The 20,603-nt window shown below is 35.0% G+C and overlaps 1 protein-coding gene across 1 annotated transcript in view; it reads left to right on the forward strand.

Annotated features, from left to right (window-relative positions):
* Nucleotides 1-20,603, forward strand: part of BRIP1 (BRCA1 interacting DNA helicase 1) — a 182,436-nt gene that overhangs the window by 142,452 nt on the left and 19,381 nt on the right. The window contains exon 17 of the mRNA XM_025996062.2: nucleotides 12,558-12,670. Within this exon, the coding sequence (XP_025851847.1) occupies nucleotides 12,558-12,670 (113 nt within the window). The remainder of the gene's footprint in view (nucleotides 1-12,557; nucleotides 12,671-20,603) is intronic.

The raw sequence follows: 20,603 nt of genomic DNA on the forward strand, positions 1-20,603 counted from the left end.
CCTCCTGATGGCAGCTCATTCCTTTAAGAGCCTAGGCTTCCATTTACAACTCCACCTTGCTTTCTTATGTACTATAGTATTTCATTTTGTTGACTATTGCTAGAAGTGTTTATTCATAATTATTTGGCTCTTGTTTGTGACAAGGGAAGCTCTAGATTACAAAATATAGGAATGAGATAATATTCAGACTAATAAAGGACCAACCAGTTATGAACTCATTCCATATATTATACCACGAACATATTTTATAAAGTTAAAATAAAGCTCATGGATTGCAAAGTGATAAAAGATATTATGGAGGATATTTAAAAGTGCTAAGGTTATAATTTGTCAGAAAATTTACAATCGCAGAAATTATCGAAAATTAAGATTCAAAAGTGAATACTATTTTCTATGTCCTGCCAATGTATATTTGATGAAAAAGTAGCCACTTAATAAACTGAAGAAACTGTTGTGCCCAAGATCGCGAATCCGAGAAACCGCCAAGGAGCCGACACCGACGCAAACACACGAGGGTTTATTTACAAGCTCGAGCCTGGGTTCAAGGGTACCCGACACAGTGGAGCAGGGACTTGGACCCCGAGATTAAGAGGCTTAGCAACTTTATAGGGGCCAGTGGCCAATGGGATACGCAGAAAGTTGCCTAGTCATGCTGGTCCGCTGAGCCGGATTTCCGGTTAGGGTGTGCCCTGGTCTTTGACTAGGTTGGGGCAGTGGCCTAAGTAATAAGCAGGTCAGCACAAGGCGGGTGCAGCCCAAAATAGAGTCAGTCCTGCTCTGCTTGTCCAGGGGTAGGGGATTTTGTTCAATTTCCTGGGTCCCACAGAAACTTATTTTATGTTACCTAAAATAATTTGCCTATATATTGAATAGAATCAGTTAACTTCATAAGAAGTTGATCGAGCTGTTAGAACCCTGATTTTAGGTGAACAGCCTAAGAGATGGCCTACATTGGCTAATTGCCCACATTGTTTTTGTCAGTACTGTGGCTTTCATGTATATGCAACAATGTAGTATGACAAAATGTAAAGCCCACCCAAACCTACTTGGGCTTTAGAAATATGGGATAAATAATGACTCCAGCCCACTTACCTCCAATATATGACATTGTACTGTTTTGTGCTAATTTTCATTTATTTCTTCAGCCAACTCTATGAGGTAAGGTTGGCAGGAATTATTTTCTTCCACTTAGAAAGGAGGAAACTGAGAAAGGAAACTAAATTGAGGGAGTACTGGTGACTTGCCCAAGATCAGACAACTAGTTAGTGTCAGTCTTAAATCCAAGCTGTGTACTTTCACCTCCTTCCCTCAAAACGTACTATAGAATGAATATATATATATATATATATATATATATATATATATATATATAACATTTTATGGAGGTGATAATTTAAGCATTTTCAGGTTAACCTGGACAATATTTTAATGTGGCTAGCCTAACTAAATTGCCACAGGGCTCTTTTTTTTTTTTTTTTTAATTTATGATAGGAACACAGTGAGAGAGAGAGAGGCAGAGACACAGGCAGAGGGAGAAGCAGGCTCCATGCACCGGGAGCCCGATGTGGGATTCGATCCCGGATCTCCAGGATCGCGCCCTGGGCCAAAGGCAGGCGCCAAACCGCTGCACCACCCAGGGATCCCAGGGCTCATTATTTTTAAAAACTGTTTAGCTTTGCCCTTTATAGAATAAACATATTCTATTTAAGATAATCTTGCATATCTTAAAGTATTAACTATCTTTTTTTTAATAGAAAAATTGTGATTTCTTTTTTTCTGGGCTCATTTTCTTATCTTAACAAATTATTTTCATAATAAAAAACCCCAAGCATCTAATGCTCCATAACTGACAGATTGTTTTTGCATTACCCAAAGCATTTAATCAGGATTTTTTTTTTAAAGATTTTATTCATACAAGAGACAGAGTAGGAGCAGGGCAGGGTGGGGGGAGTAGAGGGAGAGGGATAAACAGACCCCTCACTGAGCAGGGAGCCAGTGCTGCCAAATCCCAGGACTCTAGGATCCTGACCTGAGCTGCAGGTAGACATTTAACCTACTGAGTCACCCAGACACCCTCAGGTTTATTTAAATATTAGTGAGTTACAATAAACTATTCTAGATAGTAATTAAATTATTATAACCAATTAAGGTCAAGTATGTTGAATATATTGAAAAAAAGAGATACCTGGTTTGAGGAGAAAATTTTTTTCTCTATTTGAAATTTCTAGGCTATTTTTTTTATAGCAATGACAATTTATAACAGAGTTTAATATAGATTTTCTCTGTAAAAAGTGTGTCACCCAAAGTAGCCTTACAACATATGTAAGATAAGTTATGTTGCTGTTACTGTGTCTGTTATTATGTTTTGATTATTATTTCCTAGTAGATGATTGTGGTCAGTTCCTAAGGTAACAAGAAAAGTAAGTAATAATTGAATACCATCAGTTGCGTGAGCACTCAGCATTCGTCTGTGTGTGTGTGTGTGTGTGTGTGTGTGTGTGTGTATGTGTATGTGTTTAAACTCTTAAAGGGAGCCTGGCTTCTTAAGTCTTGGCAGAAACCCATTTTTTTCCCATCTAAGAAAATATATATACTATATTTGGTTAACTTGATGTTTAGAAATCTTGAAAATATGCCAGATGAAATAAAACCAGCTATATTCCTTTTATCTGGCTAAATTATTTTACATACAAGATCTTATGCTGAGTTTAGAACTCTAACCATTGGAATTTATATTGTGATATTCTGATAAAAGTGTTTATACTGTGATGATATAGAGCAGTAAATGTCTCTAATGCACAGTCTCTGTCTTCCAGATTTGGTTTGTTATAAATATTTATGTTTTATGTCCTGTACCTTGGCGAAAGATAAAACTATTCTTTTTGAGTGTTTGCTAGACAAATGCGCTTATTTTTCTGAAACAAAGTTTTAAAATATTTTTGATTAATAAGTTTAGCTGATTATTTGTTCTTAGTCTTATTTCCAGGCTTGAACTTGTGTTGTAAAGCTTACATATGAGGGAAAAGGTATATTCTGCCTGTATAGATTGCTTTTAGAAAGGTGTTATTACTCAAATCATAATACATATTTATATGAATTGGGATAAATTCCCCTGTCTTTCATATGAGTCAGTAAAGTGAGGAGTTGCATTTATACTTCCAGCTCATATTTTTATCATACCACTTATTTCTTCAGAAGCTACTTGTGAAACTTGTAGAAGGCTATTCTTGTACAGAGCTACTTACGGCCGACACTGTTGAGTTTGACTAAGTTGAAAAAATAATCTAATGTTCAAAATTGTGACTTAAATCTCTTGTTGACATATACAGTGTAATCCTTTTGGTTATTTTAATATATACTGTGCCCATCAGTAGTATGCTACCTATACTCACTCCAATAAAAGTGAGAAATTGAAAGACTTAAGTAACTTCCTATTTGATTTCAAAGATATTATAATGTAATAGTAAAATCAGAATCCAAAACCATATAACTTTTGTATGAAATCTATATGGGAATTTTTACATAATTCTCTAAGTACCACTTCAGTCTTTATTATCTATCTTTTGCCATTCAGAATCTAATCTCTGCTTATGTCAGGCTAGATTTTGATGCAGATATTTTTAGTTGTCTACAAACTACTGTATTAAAGATATTTTTTCATTTTGTGTGAACTTGAACTCATGGAAAAAAAATGTTTTGTGAATTAGTGTAGAATCTGAACCAATGGTTTGCAAACCCAAGCCACTAAAAGAGTTAAACAGATTATTTAAATGAGTGAGCTAGTTGAGGGTTGGTAAATAGTTCACATTATTTTAAGCCACAGTAAGGGAGCCACAGAAAACACAACCTTGGGCCTTCAGTTTGCAACTTTTGATAAAATAGTTTGATTTCTCCCTGCCATTCACACATCCCTCCAAAATTACACATATACTAATTTATTGAGTCTGGGGACCAAGTAGTTTGAACTCCTTCTAGAGTATACAATTAAATATAGCTTTCTATTTTGGGAAAGCCTTATAAAATGTATTTGAAAAGTACTGTTAACTGGTCTACAAGATCATTTTTCCAAACTACACTTGAGCTTAGTTTATGGTGTTTACTCTCTGTCAAAACTCAGAAAAACACTCACAGTTAACTTCCATAATGTAAAATGTCTGTCTCATTAGGCGTTAAAGAAGGATTGGTCAACAGGTATAATATTGTTAGACTCTATTGCTAATGTGAATGTGGACATGACCTCCCAAATAGATCAAAGACTAATCTCTTTGACAGTTACAAGATGGCAGAGCTTGCCTGGGGCCTTTTGCTGCTGCACACTGAAACTATTTGTTTGGAAAGCATGCCTGAGGGATGAGAATGTGTTTATAGGGATGAGCAGGTAAAAGTAAAAGGTTGTCTTTTGACATTTCAGCTAATCCCTTCCAGCCTTTGGCTTACTTAACATTTAGGCTATTTGCTGGCAGGAGAAACTGGCTTTTTCACATATGCTTTATGTCATTTTAAATTGGGCATTGATTTCGTGCCTGATAATCCCTAAGTGTACAATGAAATAGATTCTGATGTCATTAGAATGATGTATACTAGCTTCCTACTTTTTCAAACCCTTAGTTTTGCTTTCTCTAATTAAATGTGTTCCCCCAAAACAATTTTTACTTTTTATTAATTTTTAAGTCTGTTTCTTTATATAATAAAAAAATTATGTTAACCAATATATATATTTACTTTCAAAAGTTTTTTTTTTCTTTTCATCTAAGATAGTTTTCTCAGGTAAAATACTGGCAGTATTTTAAAGGCCATTTGCATTGTAAAAACTATTTGAAAATTTATAAAGAATTGAATTCATGGTGTCATACCTAAAAGTTAATTCATTTTAATGAAAACTAAAAGACCAAGGAGAGATAATTTTGTTTATTTAATCTAATAGTTGTTACATTATCTCTATTTCATTTGTAACTAATACATCCTAGAACAACTGTTATCATAGGCAGAGTGATTATTATAAAGTATTTGTCTGGAACAGGGTATAGGAAAATTCTAAAACCCTTAAGCTGTTATGTCTGACAAAGGATAAATGCTTTAATTTGGTGGGGGTTGGATGGTACTGTTAAAGAATATAAAAAACTAGTTGCATTTTGAGAAATAGAAAGGAAATATATTTTTTCCAGTTGGATAGAATTTTTAAAGAATATTCTCTTTTAATCTCTATATGTTATACTTTATCTCTGAATTGTCAGAAATTTTTACATACTATTATCTAATGTTTCCTATAATGCCATATTATTTATTATATATATATTTAAAACATATCCTGTAGGGGTGAGTGGGTGGCTCAGCCAGTTAAGCATCTGCCTTGGCTCAAGTCATGATCCCGGGTCGAGATCAAGCCCCACATCAGGCTGCATGCTCAGTGGAGTGCCTGCTTCTCCTTCTCCCTCTGCCTCTCCCCTCTGCTTGTGCTCTATCTCTCTCAAATAAATAAAATCTTTTAAAAATAAGTAAATAAAACATAGCTTGTAACACTTAAAGGAAAGTTTATTTCCCTTTTATTCTAGTTATAAAGTTAATATAGAAATTTGACAGGTTATTTTGAGGGAATATAAAATTCAGTGTCGGGATCCCTGGGTGGCGCAGTGGTTTGGCGCCTGCCTTTGGCCCAGGGCGCGATCCTGGGGACCTGGGATCGAATCCCACGTCAGGCTACCGGTGCATGGAGCCTGCTTCTCCCTCTGCCTGTATCTCTGCCTCTCTCTCTCTCTGTGACTATCAAAAATAAATTTAAAAATTAAAAAAATAAAATAAAATAAAATTCAGTGTCTTTCCTACTAATTTGAAAGCTACTTGTCAGAAGTGTACCCTTCTTTTATTTATTTTTTGAGAGAGAGAGAGACAGAGATAGCAAAAGAAAGCAAGAGCAGAGTGGAGAGGGAGAAGCAGGCTCTAGCCCAGGACTCTGGGATCATGACCTCAGCTGAAGGCCGATGTTTAACAGACTGAGCCACCCAGGCACCCGAGAAGTGTACCCTTCTGATTTCTCATCTAACACATGTCCTTTGCTTTAGAAGGTTGATAGTATTATACACTGTATTGACACTTTTTCTCCTGAGTAGTTTTAAAACTTCTTAAAACTACTGTTAATTTATCTTGAAAGTCCAGAATTTTTCCAAGAGAATAGCTCTTTATATCTTTAATTAGGTGTATACTACAAAAAAAACATACTATATACTTGCCCAGGAATAGTACATAGGAGATCTTTACAGGGTAACTAAGTGAAAAGAGCAATTCCTACTATTTCATATTAGGTAACTAGTTGCTAGGTATTATAGTCAATTTCTGTGAGCTGCCAATACTAGCAGTTATAGGTGATTAAATTGTTGTCACTGTATTTGAAAACCATTTTAAATTTTATTTTAATTAGATTTTCTTTCTCATTCCATTTCTAATTAGGAAAAGTAATCCACAAGAGAATTGACCTACTTAAGATGACTCATAGGAGCTATGTAGTGTTTTGACTCCATAGATTTTTGTTCTTGACCTCCAGAGCAAGAGTTGGGTGCTCTACAGACAGTCAGCCAGGTGCTCCAGAAATTAATTATTTATCAGGAATTAAGCCAAGTTTATCTTCTCCCTTAAACATACTTCTTGTCTTCTCTTGATGGATTACTAGATTGCTTCTCTCTGGTGGCTGGAAACTTTGTGGAGTCATTTTTTACTTTTCTCTTTAGTAAGCCCCACATCTACTTTATCACTAAAAGTTCTGTAGTTCTACAATGTATTACAAACCTGGGCCTCTTTTTTCTATTCCTTTTGCTGTTCCAAATAAGGCCTTCATTACTTTTGCACCAAATTCATGTCTTCATTTCTCAATTCTTCTTACTTCTATACATTATAATAAAAGCAAATACTTTAAGACTTAAATTTACTTGATGGCTGTTTGTACTCATATTTTTTTTTTTTTTTTTTTTTTTTTATGATAGTCACAGAGAGAGAGAGAGGCAGAGAAATAGGCAGAAGGAGAAGCAGGCTCCATGCACTGGGAGCCCGACGTGAGATTCGATCCCGGGTCTCCAGGATCGCGCCCTAGGCCAGAGGCAGGCACTAAACCGCTGCGCCACCCAGGGATCCCTGTACTCATATTCTTTTCAGTTCCTTATAAACTCTTGCTAGACAGAACATATTTTTAACTTTTTTTTTTCAGATTTATTTATTTATTTGAGAGACAGAACACATGAGCATGAGCAGGGAGAGGAGGAAAAGGAGAGGGAGAGAATCTCAAGCAAATTCCCCACTGAGTGTGGAGGCCAGCATGGGGATCAGTCTCACTACCCTGAGATCATGACCTAGGCCAAAATCAAGAGTCAGGCGCTTAACTGACTGAGCCACCCAGGCAACTCTAACTCATCTTTGTATTTCTACTGCCTATCACAGATGTTTTGTACATAAGTGAAACTGTAAATATTAGTCTAAATTCAGTGTTTCTTTAAAAATTTCCTCCCTCCCATTTTATAAATTTTTGTACTTCAAATGTTCTATTTTTTATGTTTCTACAGCATTCTTTTTTATTTAGGTTCTTTTTTATTTTTATTTTTTAGCTTTATTGAGACATAATTGACTATAGCATTCTTGAGAGCTGTCTAAAACACAATCCCTTTTAGGGTACCTGGGTGGCTCAGTTTGTTGGGTGTCCAGCTCTTGATTTCCATGCCCAGCACGGAGCCTGTTTAAGATTTTCTCTCTCCCTCTCCTTCTGTCCCTCCTCTGCCTCTTGCTGTCTCTTTCTAAAAATAAAAACCTCTTTTTCATTCAGTGAATGTATAAAAATATAAAATCATAATGCATAATTTCCTTTAACTTAGAACTTGCATCTTTTTAAAGGAGAAATTTTACAGGAAAAAGCTCATTATCTTATATATTTAAATAGGTCAGTCTGAATTGTGTATACCATACACTCTAACCTTGTATGAAAGTAGTCTACTCTCAGGATGATGTAATTTTAACATTTTTTATGAAGACCAGATGAAGGTTGTTGGGTATGTGGTATCCTTTGATGTGACACTGCTTTTATTTTTTTTTAATTTTTTAAAGATTTTATTTATTTATTCATGAGAGAGACACAGAGAGAGAGACACAGGCAGAGGAAGAGGCAGGCTCCTTGCAGGGAGCCCGATGTGGGACTCGATCCTGGAATTCCAGGATCACGACCTGAGCCAAAGGCAGATGCTCAACCACTGAGTCACCCAGGTGCCCGTGACACTGCTTTTAATAGGAATGTAGTTTATGTCCTGTAATTAATTCTGAGTCTCTTTGAAAAGGGATATGATTATAATATCAAATTCAATTGACCAGGTAGCAGAATTTATTGTGATTTCTTTTCCAGCAAAGAAGTTTAATTTAACATAGTTTTTGAATATAGATAGAAAATCAATGTAGATTCAGTCACTTGGAAAAGTAAGAGATTCTTGATATCCTATAATACTGAAGCCTTTCTGGCACTAAATATTGTCTCAAATGTATTAGTACTGTTTCAGCTCTGAATTTTAAATTTGTTTAGATCATCACTGAATGCTTTCATATGCTTTGATTCTTTCACACCTATGTCTTTGGTGTGCATAAAGTTATTTTGCTCTAGTTTATGTTTTTCTTTGCTTCTGTGGATCTATCTTAAGACTTACCAGTTCTTCTATCTTCTCTAATCTGCTGTTAAGCCTACCCAATGGAATGGAATTTTGTTACTATATTTTTTCAGGTGTAGAATTTCCATTTGGATCTTTTTTATAGTTTTTGTTTCTCTACTGAGACTCTCTAAAGTGTATTCATTAAGCTGTATGTTTTTAAGTTATTTAAATATATCCATAACAGCTACAATAAAGTCTTCACTAATTCCAACAGCTGGGCCCTTGCTAAAATTGGTTTCTATTAACTTTTTTTTTCTTTGATTATGCATCACATTTTTTAGTAATTTTTATTGTACACTGGGCATTGTGGGTAGTACATTAGAGATTCTGGACTCTATTCTATGAAGAATATTGATTTTTGTTTTTTGTAGGTAGTTCAATTAGTAGATCATCTTGAACTTGTATGAGCATGATTGACAATTTTGAAAGGGAGATCTGGGAAAAGCTCAAAGTACATAATCTTTAAACTCTGTCTCCTCTGTGGTTCTTGTCAGTTTTAGTTGAAATCTTTTTGGGGGTTGGTTTAGATTTGGCATAGCTCTGAACTGATTGTGTGTGTGTGTGTGTGTGTGTGTGTGTGTGTGTGTGTGTGTGTGTGAGACTCAGGTTTTATTTTAAACATGTATTTTGGCTAAATTTCTGTGTCAAAATGTATAAATCTATTTCTTTTAATAATACAGTATCTCAGAATAAATATAATATTACATTTTAATTAATCCACTTGGTAGACATTTAGGTTGTTTCTTATTTGTCTTCAGGGCAAAGATGCAGTGAATATCCTTGTATATATTATCTATTTGTACTTGTAGAAAAATATAAACACTTTTGGTAAATATTTGTCAGTTTTTGCAGATAAAAGCAATGGAATGGTTAAATGTGCATTTCTTCATTTACTAGTAAAGTTAAGCATGTTTTCATGTGGGCTGCCAGCCAGTTATCATTCATCTAGTTCTGTAAAAGATGCCATTTGGATTTTGATGGGAATTTTATTGAATCTATAGATCACTTTGGGTAGTTAGGATATCTTAACAATGCTGATTATTCCAATGCATAAACATAGGATCTTTCCATTTATCTGTGTTTCCTTGATTTCTTTCATCAGTGTCTTATAGTTTTTGGTGTAAAGATCTTTTGCATCCCTGGTTTAATTTATCCCAAAGTATTTTAATTCTTTTTGATGTTATTGTAAATGAGACTGTTTTCCTAATTTCTTCTTTGGATAGTTTTTATTAGTGTATGGAAATACAACAGATTTTTGTATGTTGGTTTTGTATCCTCCAACTTTACTAAATTCATTTATTGGTGCTGAGAGTTTTTTGGTAGAGTCTATAGGGTTCTCTCTATGTAAGATCCTGTCATATGCAAACAAAGACAGTTTTACTTCTTCCTTTCTGGTTTGGATGCCTTTTATTTATTGCCTAATTGTTCTGGCTAGGACTTTCAGTGCTTTGTTGAACAGAAGTGGTTAGAATGGGCACTTTGTCTTCTTCCTGATGCTAGAAGAAAAGTTTTCAACTCTTCACCACCGAGTATGATATTAGCTGTAGGCTTGTTATGTATGGACTTTATTATGTTGAAGTACATTCCTTTTATATTGATTCCTTTTATATTTGATCATGAAAGGATGTTGAATTTTCTGAGATGCTTTTTCTGCTTCTATTGAGATGATTATATGGTTCTTACTCTCTTTTCACATTTATTGATTTATTGTTTTCTGTATAGATAAACCCGTCTTGCATTCCAGGGATAAATCCCACTTGATCATGTGTCTAATTCTTTTAATATGCTGTTGAATTCAATTTCCTAATCTTTTGTTGAGGATTTTTGCAACAATGTTTATCATATAGGGATGTAGGCCTGTAATTTTCTCTTCTTGTAGCATCCTTATCTGGCTTTGGTATGAGTAGTGCTGGGCTCTTAAAATGAGTTTGGAAGTTTTCCCTTCTCTTCATTATTTTGGAAGCATTTGAGAAGGGGACAGTGTTAATTCTATCTTAAATGCTTGATAGAATTCATCAATGAAGCCATCAGGTTCTGGGATTATTTTTGTTCAGAGATTTTTGATTGCTGCTTCAATTTTCTTGCTTGATACAGATCCGTTCAGATTTTTTTTTTTTGTCTCTTCATGATTTAATCATGGTAGGTTGTTTATTTATTGGAATTTATCCATTTCTTCTAGAATAGTTACTCCAATTATTTGGCATATAATTGTTCATAGTAGTCTCTTACAATCCTTTGTATTTCTGTAGTATCACTTGTACTCTTTCTTTCTTTCTTTTTAATTTTTATTTATTTATGATAGTCACACAGAGAGAGAGAGGCAGAGACACAGGCAGAGGGAGAAGCAGGCTCCATGCACCGGGAGCCTGACGTGGGACTCGATCCCGGGTCTCCAGGATCGGGCCCTGGGCCAAAGGCAGGCGGCAAACTGCTGCGCCACCCAGGATCCCCACTTGTACTCTTTCATTTATAATTTTTTGACCCTTTCTTTTGCTTATTTAGCGAAAAGTTTATCAGTCTTATGTTTAAAAAAAAACCAACTCCTAGTTTCAACAATTTTTTTCTGTTGCTTTCTAGTCTCAATTTTATTTGTGCTCTCATCTTAGTTTCCTTCCTTAAGCAAACTTTGTAATTAGTTTGTTCTTCTTTTTCTAGTTTCTTAAGATGTAAAGTTAGGTTGTTTATCTGAGATCTTATTGTTTTTTTCTTACTACAGTAACATCTACAGATGTTTATCACTACAAACTTTTCTCTTAGAACTGCTTTTGGTGCATCTGTATATTTTTGGTTTGTTGTTTTTCCATTTTCATTTGTATAAAGATACTTTTTGAGTTCTCTTCTGATTTCTTCTTTGGCCCATTGACTGTTCAGTTATGTGTTATGTAATTTCTGCATATTTGTGAATATTCCAGTTTTCCTCATGTTATTGATTTCTAATTTCATACCCTTGTTGGAAAAGATACATTATATGATTTCAGTCTTAAATTTCTCAAGACATGTTCTTATGACCAAGAACATGTCTTGGTCATGTTCAATCTATCCTGGAAAATATTCTATGTGTACTTGAGAAGAATGTGAATTCTGTTGCTATAGATTTAGACCAAATCATAACAATATTTACATTAAATGTGAATGCTCTGAACATCCCAATTAAAAAGCAAGAGATTATCAGGCTAGATAAACATTTAAAAAATGAATCTCTGATGTATGTTTCAACATGAATGAATTCCAAAATCATTATGGTAAATGAAAAAGACAAATTATTATATACTGAGTAATAACATTTACAAGAAATTCTAGAAAAGATAAAACAGCAGATCATTGGTTGACAAAGTCAGCAGTGAAGGAGAGAGACAGAATAGAAAGCACATTTGCAGGGTGATGAAAATATACTATATTATGATTATAGTGGTGGTTATATGACAATACATTTGTGTTGGGACGTGAAGGGACACCTGGGTGGCTCAGTGGTTGAGTGTCTCCCTTCAGCTCAGGTTGTGATCCCGGGGTCCTGGGATCAAATCCCGCATCAGACTCCCCACAGGGAGCCTGCTTCTCCCTCTATGTCTCTACCTTTTTCTCTGTCTCTCATGAATAAAGAAATCTTAAAAAAAAAAAAAAAAAGAAGACTTAATCTACGTGTACATTGAAAGCTTATGAATTTTATTCTATGTGATTAGCTGATTTAATTAAACAGCTAATTAGTTGCATGTAGGAATTCAGGGAATGTAAAGATGAATAGACATAGAGAAACTAAACAAAATTTAGTACTGAAATATTGAAAAGCAAAATCTCTAACAAAGTGATGCTCAGAATGTTAGAAGTTAATATGATTTTTAAAATAAGTGTTACCTACTATGTTTTTAATATTTTTTAAATTATTAGGTTGAACTAAAGCGACAATACAATGATCAGCACTCAAAATTGAGAGGTCTTTTACCTGGTCGTCAGTGGTATGAAATTCAAGCATATAGGGCCTTAAACCAGGCCCTAGGTAGGTAAGTGAAATTTAATGTAATGTTACTATAATATTATCTATGGCCAGGGCTATAGAAGAAACAGTCTTACTACTTCTTAGACTAAATTTGATAGCATTTTGCTTAGGAACTGATAAATTTTAAGTGATATATGTCACAAGTGAAAGCTGAAAAGAATCAGTGGAATAAATGAATCCCTAAAACCTCAACATTTGCTAAAGTTTAAAGATTAATGATTGATCAAACGATGAATGTCACACAGAAGAGGTACTCAGTAAGTGTTTATAGAAGTTCACCACCAAACAATAAAAGTTTTATCTTATGAACATCAGAACCTAGATGATGATTTTATGGATATAAAGCGAATCATTCAAGAAGAGTTAAAAAAAAAAAACATGCTTGTAGGGGTGCTTGAGTGGCTCAGTTGAACATCTGGCTCTCAATTTCAGCTCAGGTCACAATCTCAGGGTTGTGAGATCAAGCCCCTCTTTGGCTTGGTGCTCAGCCAGGAGTCTGTTTAAGATTCTCCCTCTCTATATTTCCCTCCCCCTGCTCTCTCTCTCTCTCTCTCTCTCTCTCTCAAGTAAATAAGTCTTTTTTAAATATAAAATTAAAATTTTTTTTAAAAAAACCATGCTTGTGGAACTAAAGAATTAATGCCAACTCACAATAACATTTAACACTTCTTTTCCTAAGGATTCTGGTCCGTTAAGATTTGTGCTTTGTGGAACATCAGCATTTAATTTATAAACAAAATAATTCGTAGACTTTGAATAATCTCATCTAATATTTTATATTCTCTGTTTATGAAATTGTAATTAGTTAAAACCATGTAATAATTTTTTCCTGTGAGGCTATAAGTCACTCATATAATCAAAATAAAAGAACACAAGAATAAAGTCATGAGGGACGCCTGGGTGGCTCAGTGGTTGAACATCTGCCTTCAGCTCAGGGCGTGATCCTGGATTCCTGGGATCGAGTCCCACATCAGGTTCCCTGCAAGGAGCCTGCTTCTCCCTCTGTCTATGTCTCTGCCTATCTCTGTGTGTCTCTCATCAATAAATAAATAAAATCTTTTAAAAAAAGAATAAAGTCATGAAAACATGACCATTTGATATATTTTCTATTCAGCCAGAAGAATCACACCTAACTGTAATCTGACCTAACCAACCAGAATTTAAGGTTTTCTCAAGTAACTTGTTCACTTACATTAGCCTATTTACACATAACATTAGATTCCATTTGAGTTCAGATTTACAGATAGATACCTAATGACATAGGACTACAATGGCTAGATTTAAGCCCCAGAACATATCACCCACTTTCTTCCTCAGCATTTAAGAATGATATTCTGCAGGTGTTTCCCTTCAAATTGAATGATTCAGTTCTGTGGTTAATCTGCTGATATGGTTAAGGTGCTGCCCTTCTCTGCCTAGAAATCTCATTGGTACTTCACATCAAGTTGCACTATAAATCGTTCTTGAACCATTTCATGTTTACTTGGTCTTTTCCTGTTGATTGACCTGTTTTGTGTTCTCTAATTTTTATTTTAATATTCAGCAAATAGTTTCTAGGGGATCCTGAATATTATTTAAAATTCTGTTTTTCCCCAACCTTTAACTAAATTTTTATTTTTTTATTCTACCTTTTTTTGTCAAAATTCTTGACTTTTAGTCACTATACTTAATTTCAAGAAAGTATTCTTACCCCAGTTATTATTTTTTTCCTTTTAATATAGGCAATGCATTGAATTTTAAGAAATTACTTGAAGTAAAAATATATATATCCCACTTTGTCATTTGTAAACATTTTCTACACATATCAAGCAGGTTGTAAGAGATTAAATTACTTGTCTAATATCACATACTACTAAGTGGGCCTTCACACTTTGGCCCCACATACTTTTAAAACCTCAAGACCTGCTTTTTCATCCTTAGACCTTACCTTTATCCTCTAAAATTCTCCCTGTTAAGCATAAAATATCTTACTAGTAAACATACCATATCCTTTCACTACTCTCTGCTTTGGCATACAAACTATCATACAATTCATTTGACATGTTTACCCATCAAAACCTAGTTGAAGATCATGTCCTTTATGAAGATTTCTTTTACTTTTCCAACTAGTTTTTACTCCTTAGGAAACCCATAGTAGTTTATACATTATCTCTGTTACACATCTAACTCATTGTATTGTAATAACATGTTTATATGTCTGTCTCCTTCCCTAAACATGTATTTTACGTTTTCAGCAACCAACTATGCCTCAGCTTGGGGCATGGATGCTCAATAAATACTTGTTGAATTTGTGAAAAATAGTGGTTTGGTGCTTTCCCCACTATACCGTGTTGACCAGAGGCTTCTAGAGCTTCAAACATACTTTTCTAGAATTTCATAAAAAACATGTGTTTTGGGGATCCCTGGGTGGCTCAGTGGTTTGGCGCCTGCCTTTGGCTGAGGGCGTGATCCTGGAGACCTGGGATCAAGTCCCGCATCGGGCTCCCGGCATGGAGCCTGCTTCTCCCTCTGCCGGTGTTGTCTCTGCCTCCTCTCTCTCTATGTCATGATGAATAAATAAAATCTTAAAAAAAAAAAAACAAAAAACATGTGTTTGAAATAGTGATATATAATATTGCAGTTTTAAAATTTTATTAATTAGGGGATCCCTGGGTGGCGCAGCAGTTTGGCGCTTGCCTTTGGCCCAGGGCGCGCGCGATCCTGGAGACCCGGGATCCAATCCCACGTCCGGCTCCCGGTGCATGGAGCCTGCTTCTCCCTCTGCCTGTGTCTCTGCCTCTCTCTCTCTCTCTGTGTGTGTGACTATCATAAATAAATAAATTTTTTAAAAAATTTTATTAATTAAAAAATTGATAGTCTTTGTATTGATTTTCAGGGGAACAGTGTCAACAAGTAGCAACTTTTTATTATAAAGAAACGTTATTTAAAAATCAAGTGAATGTTTTACATCACTTGATAAAACTCATAATATGTATTGATAGACATAAAAGGTACCTATATCAGGCACTCTTCGTATAAGGGATAAATCTAGAAGGTCTAAAGTAAGCAGAAACAAATTGAGTTTTAAAAAATCTTTTTTTTAAGCCCACATGGGACTGTTAGAGTATTTGAAGTAATATAAGTCCATGAAATGTAATAACAGCCTTTGGGAATGTACCAGATGGTTTTGTGACCAGGTTACAACTGCACTATAAGTTTCCTAACGGGTGTGCTTTACTGAAAGTATAATCTTTGTCTCGAGTGGGCATAATTCATTTGAACAAGGCAGAATGAAAACAATGGAAAAAAAAGATGAAATTCTTTTCTCTGAACTGTTTTGTTAACTTAAATACCTTTCTACCATAGGACACTTTAAAATAAACCAAAGTGGAATAAAAAATAGAGTGGTGCCCTGACTTTCCATTGATTTTTCAACCGTGTTCTATCATGTTGGCATATCCATGTTCCTATCCTGCCTAATTTTGTGGTATGATGCCTTAGAACCTCTGAATTGCTTTAAAATAATATCAGAAAAGGGTGTCATATAAAATTTAGATTTTTTTAAAAGTTTCTGGAAAAATCAAACATTTATATTAATCTCCACCCTTCTCAAAATTCCATGATAGTAAAGAAATAAAAATGTCAAAACTAAAAGTTTAAAAGAGTGGAAGAGGGAACACTAACAGATGAGATGTCAGCAAATTTTGAACACTGGAGAACAGATGAATGAGTGACTTAGCAGGCAAAAGAAAGCTATTGTAAAGGCCAGCAAGATTCTTCAGATTGAACCGTGGAAAAGCTTAGGATATGGGGGCACTATAAGTAGACAGCCCCCTGCACCAGTCAAATTAACTCTCTGGGGAGATTGTATTAGAGAGTTTATATATTCTTCAACTCCAGGTATAGCTAAAGATGTATTAAGAGCAAAGAGTGATCACCAGATATATTTTTTAAAAATCTATAATATGAAAAATACAGACCAAAACAATAGCAAAATTCCACCAATAAAAACAAGGTGGAAGAGCTTGTAGAAAACAGAGACAGTGCAATAGAACAAAAGTTGGTCAAACTTTTGGTAAAGGAGTGGGCAGTACATATTTTAGGGTTTTTTGGCCATGTACAATCTGCATATTCTTCTTTATTTTTTCTTTAGTCCTTTAAAAATGTGAATACCATTCCTACTTTGAGGCTGTACAAAAACAAGATATGGACCAGATTTTCTGTGTGGGCTTAGTTAGTCAACCCCTTACCCATAGAGGGTAAAATATTTCCTTAATGAAATAAGAACAGATTTATCATAGGAAAAGTTTCCAGGCATTAACATGATAGCAACAAATTTGAAATGCAGAATTAGGCTTAGAAGATAAAATTGAAATATCCTAAGTCAAAACAACAAAGATACAAAAAAAATTAAAGATCATATATAAGAGCCAAGTTCTAATAAAAAAGAGATCTATAGAAAGAGACTAGAAAAAATATGAAGGAAATTAAACCTATCAAAGAAACAATTCAAGGAAAATGTTCAGAATTAAAGGATATAATTTTCTGATTAAGGGGGCCCACGCAAGCACCAGTAAAGGAAGAAAAGCTATAAAGCATCTCACTGTGTAGTTTCAAACTACCTCAGATACAGAAAAAGTCCTAAAACATTCCAGGGGGGTGTGGGGGGGGGGGGAAGGTCTCATACAGAAGATGCGAAATCACATTTGAGAGTCTCCTTAAAAACATTAGAAGCTAGAAGACAGTTTTAAATTATTTTCAAATTTTTGAGGGAAATTTTGACTTGCAATTTAAGTTCTATACAACTCAAATGATCAACTGTAAGATAAAATAAAGCTTTCAATATGCAAGGACCTAAAACATTAGCTTTAAATGCGTACTTTCCCAGGACGCTCCTGGAAGAAATGCTCTGTCAAATAAGAGAAAATTTATACAGAGGAATATCTAGGTTTCAGGAAATGGGAGTTCCAATCTATAATACAGGAAAGGAGAATTCTTAGATTAGGAGAGGAATCCGCTCTGGAATGACAGCTGTGCAGCAGCCCCATAGTAGTCAGTCTAGAATGATTTCTGAGAATGGATTTTTGACCATATTGAGAAGAATTTTTATAGCTGTGGCAAAGTTTGGGAATTAATTACTGATAGAATACATAGAAAAGTGGGGCACCTGGGTGGTTCAGTCAGTTAAGCATCTGCCTTTGGCTCAGGTCATAATCTTAGGGGCCTGGGATCGAGTCTTAAGTGGGGCTTTCTGCTCAGCAGGGAGCCTATTTCCTTTGCTCATGAGCTCTCTCTCTCTCTTTCTCAAATATATTAAATCTTTTTTTAAAAAAAGGTACATAGGGATCCCTGGGTGGCGCAGCGGTTTGGCGCCTGCCTTTGGCCCAGGGCGCGATCCTGGAGACCCGGGATTGAATCCCACGTCAGGCTCCCGGTGTATGGAGCCTGCTTCTCCCTCTGCCTGTGTCTCTGCCTCTCTTTCTCTCTCTGTATGACTATCATAAATAAATTTTTTTAAAAAATTATTAATAAAAAAAAAGGTACATTAAAAAAAAACAAAAAGGAGAGAGACAGTTGTTAACTCTAGGGCAGACCAAGAAATCTTGTGCAAGAAAAAAATGTAATCATAGTGTACAATATAACACCTATAAATGATAATCCATTGAATATTGATTGCTCAGAATTGTGGTATAACTATCAGGAAAATGAAGAGGTGATGAAGTATCCGTGATGTAAGAGAATAAACATCTTTTATAGGAAGAGTCAACATATAATGTGTAAAGTTTAAAAACCAAGAAGTAGTAGTAGTTCTAAAAGTTATTTAGAAACATGGAAGTAAAGGAGTAGAAGAACTATAATATATATAAAGGAATTGTTTCTGAGGATTGGGAATTGGAGATAGGATGTGCATAGGTAAAAGAGAATTCTGGTGTTTTGTTTTTTTTTTTGATTATAACTACTTTACAACCATTTGATTTTTAAACTATGCTTATGTATTTGATTAAAAATTAAAATTTGCAAAGTTAAAATTAACTTTTAAAAAATAGTCTGGAGGTTTCAACCCTAGATAAGATGGAATAAGCATACTATATACTGTCTTAAAGGCCTGGACAGAATGCATGGAATAGCTATTTGAGTACTGTAAAAAGTAAATAGTGGCAGGCAGATTTGGGAAGAATAGAATTCAAAGTACAAGAGAACTTTCTGGAGTAAGTATATTAATATCAAATACAGTAGAGTTCAGAGCAAAGAGTATTATTGGAGTATTAAAAAGGAAAATTAAAAAAATAAAATAAAATAAAAAGGAAAATTATATAATGATTTAAGGGTCAATTTACCAATAAGTTACAAAATCCTTAATGTATATGCACCTAAAAAAGAGCTTCAAAATATATGATGTAATAACAAATCTGAATAGAGAAATAGATAAGTCTGAAAGTATATTTGAAGATTTCATTTCCTCTTTCCTTAAGGAATAGACAGAAAACCAATAAAAATACAGAAGATTTGAACAAGGGATCCCTGGGTGGCGCAGCGGTTTGGCGCCTGCCTTTGGCCCAGGGCGCGATCCTGGAGCCCTGGGATCGAATCCCACGTCAGGCTCCCGGTGCATGGAGCCTGCTTCTCCATCTGCCTATGTCTCAGCTTCTCTCTCTCTCTCTCTCTCTCTCTGTGTGACTATCATAAATAAAAATTAAAAAAAGGGGGTCCCTGGGTGGCGCAGCGGTTTGGCGCCTGCCTTTGGCCCAGGGCGCGATCCTGGAGACCCGGGATCGAATCCCACATCGGGCTCCCGGTGCATGGAGCCTGCTTCTCCCTCTGCCTGTGTCTCTGCCTCTCTCTCTATCTCTCTGTGACTATCATAAATAAATAAAAATTAAAAAAAAAAATAAAAATAAAAAAAAGAAGATTTGAACAATGCTATTAACCAACTGTATTGAATTGACATTATAGATACTCCATACAACATTAGAATAATGTTGTTTCCAAGTGTGCAAGGAACATTTATTAAAACAGGTCATATCCTGTATGATAAACTTTACATTTTTAAAAGAATTGAAATCCTAATTTGTTCTCTGATCAAAATGGAATTAAACAATTAAATTAGAAATCAATAACACTTGACAGAAAAAGAACCCCAAATACTAGGAAATTAAAAATTAAAAACATACTTTTTTTTTATAATAAATGTCTAGTAATTTTTAAAATTTAAATTGCAATTAGTTGACATACAGTTCAATATTGGCTTTAGGAGCAGAGTTCTGTGGTTCATCATTTACTTGTAACACCCAGTGCTCATCATAGCAAGTGCCCTCCTTAATATTCATCATCCATCTATCTCATACCTCTCCCACCTCCATCAACCTCAGTTCTCTATAATTAAGAGTCTCTCATTTTTTCATCATTTTGTCCCACACTCTCCTTGTTCATCTATTTTGTTTCTTAAATTCCACATATGAGTGAAATTATAAATATATTTCTAGTGGCGCCTGGGTGGCACTGTCAGTTGGGCTTCTGACTCTTGGTTTCAGTTCAGGTTGTGAACTCAGGGTCATGGGATCCAGCCCTATGTCAAACTCCACACTCAACACAAAGTCTGCTTTATTTAGACTCTTTGTCCTCCTCTCCACCCCCTAGAATGAATAAATAAATCTTTAAAAAAAAAAAAAAAAGCATACTTCTAAATAATCTATAGGTAAAGCAGAAAATCTTACGAAAATTAGAAAATACTTTGAGTTAATCAAAATGAAGGGATCCCTGGGTGGCGCAGCGGTTTGGCGCCTGCCTTTGGCCCAGGGCGCGATCCTGGCGACCCGGGATCGAATCCCACATCAGGCTCCCGGTGCATGGAGCCTGCTTCTCCCTCCGCCTGTGTCTCTGCCTCTCTCTCTCTCTCTCTGTGACTATCATAAAAAAAAAAAAAAAAAAAAAAAAATTCAAAATGAAAATATATCCAA

Source organism: Vulpes vulpes, chromosome 2 (assembly GCF_048418805.1).
Source record: "Vulpes vulpes isolate BD-2025 chromosome 2, VulVul3, whole genome shotgun sequence".
Taxonomy (NCBI): domain Eukaryota; kingdom Metazoa; phylum Chordata; class Mammalia; order Carnivora; family Canidae; genus Vulpes; species Vulpes vulpes.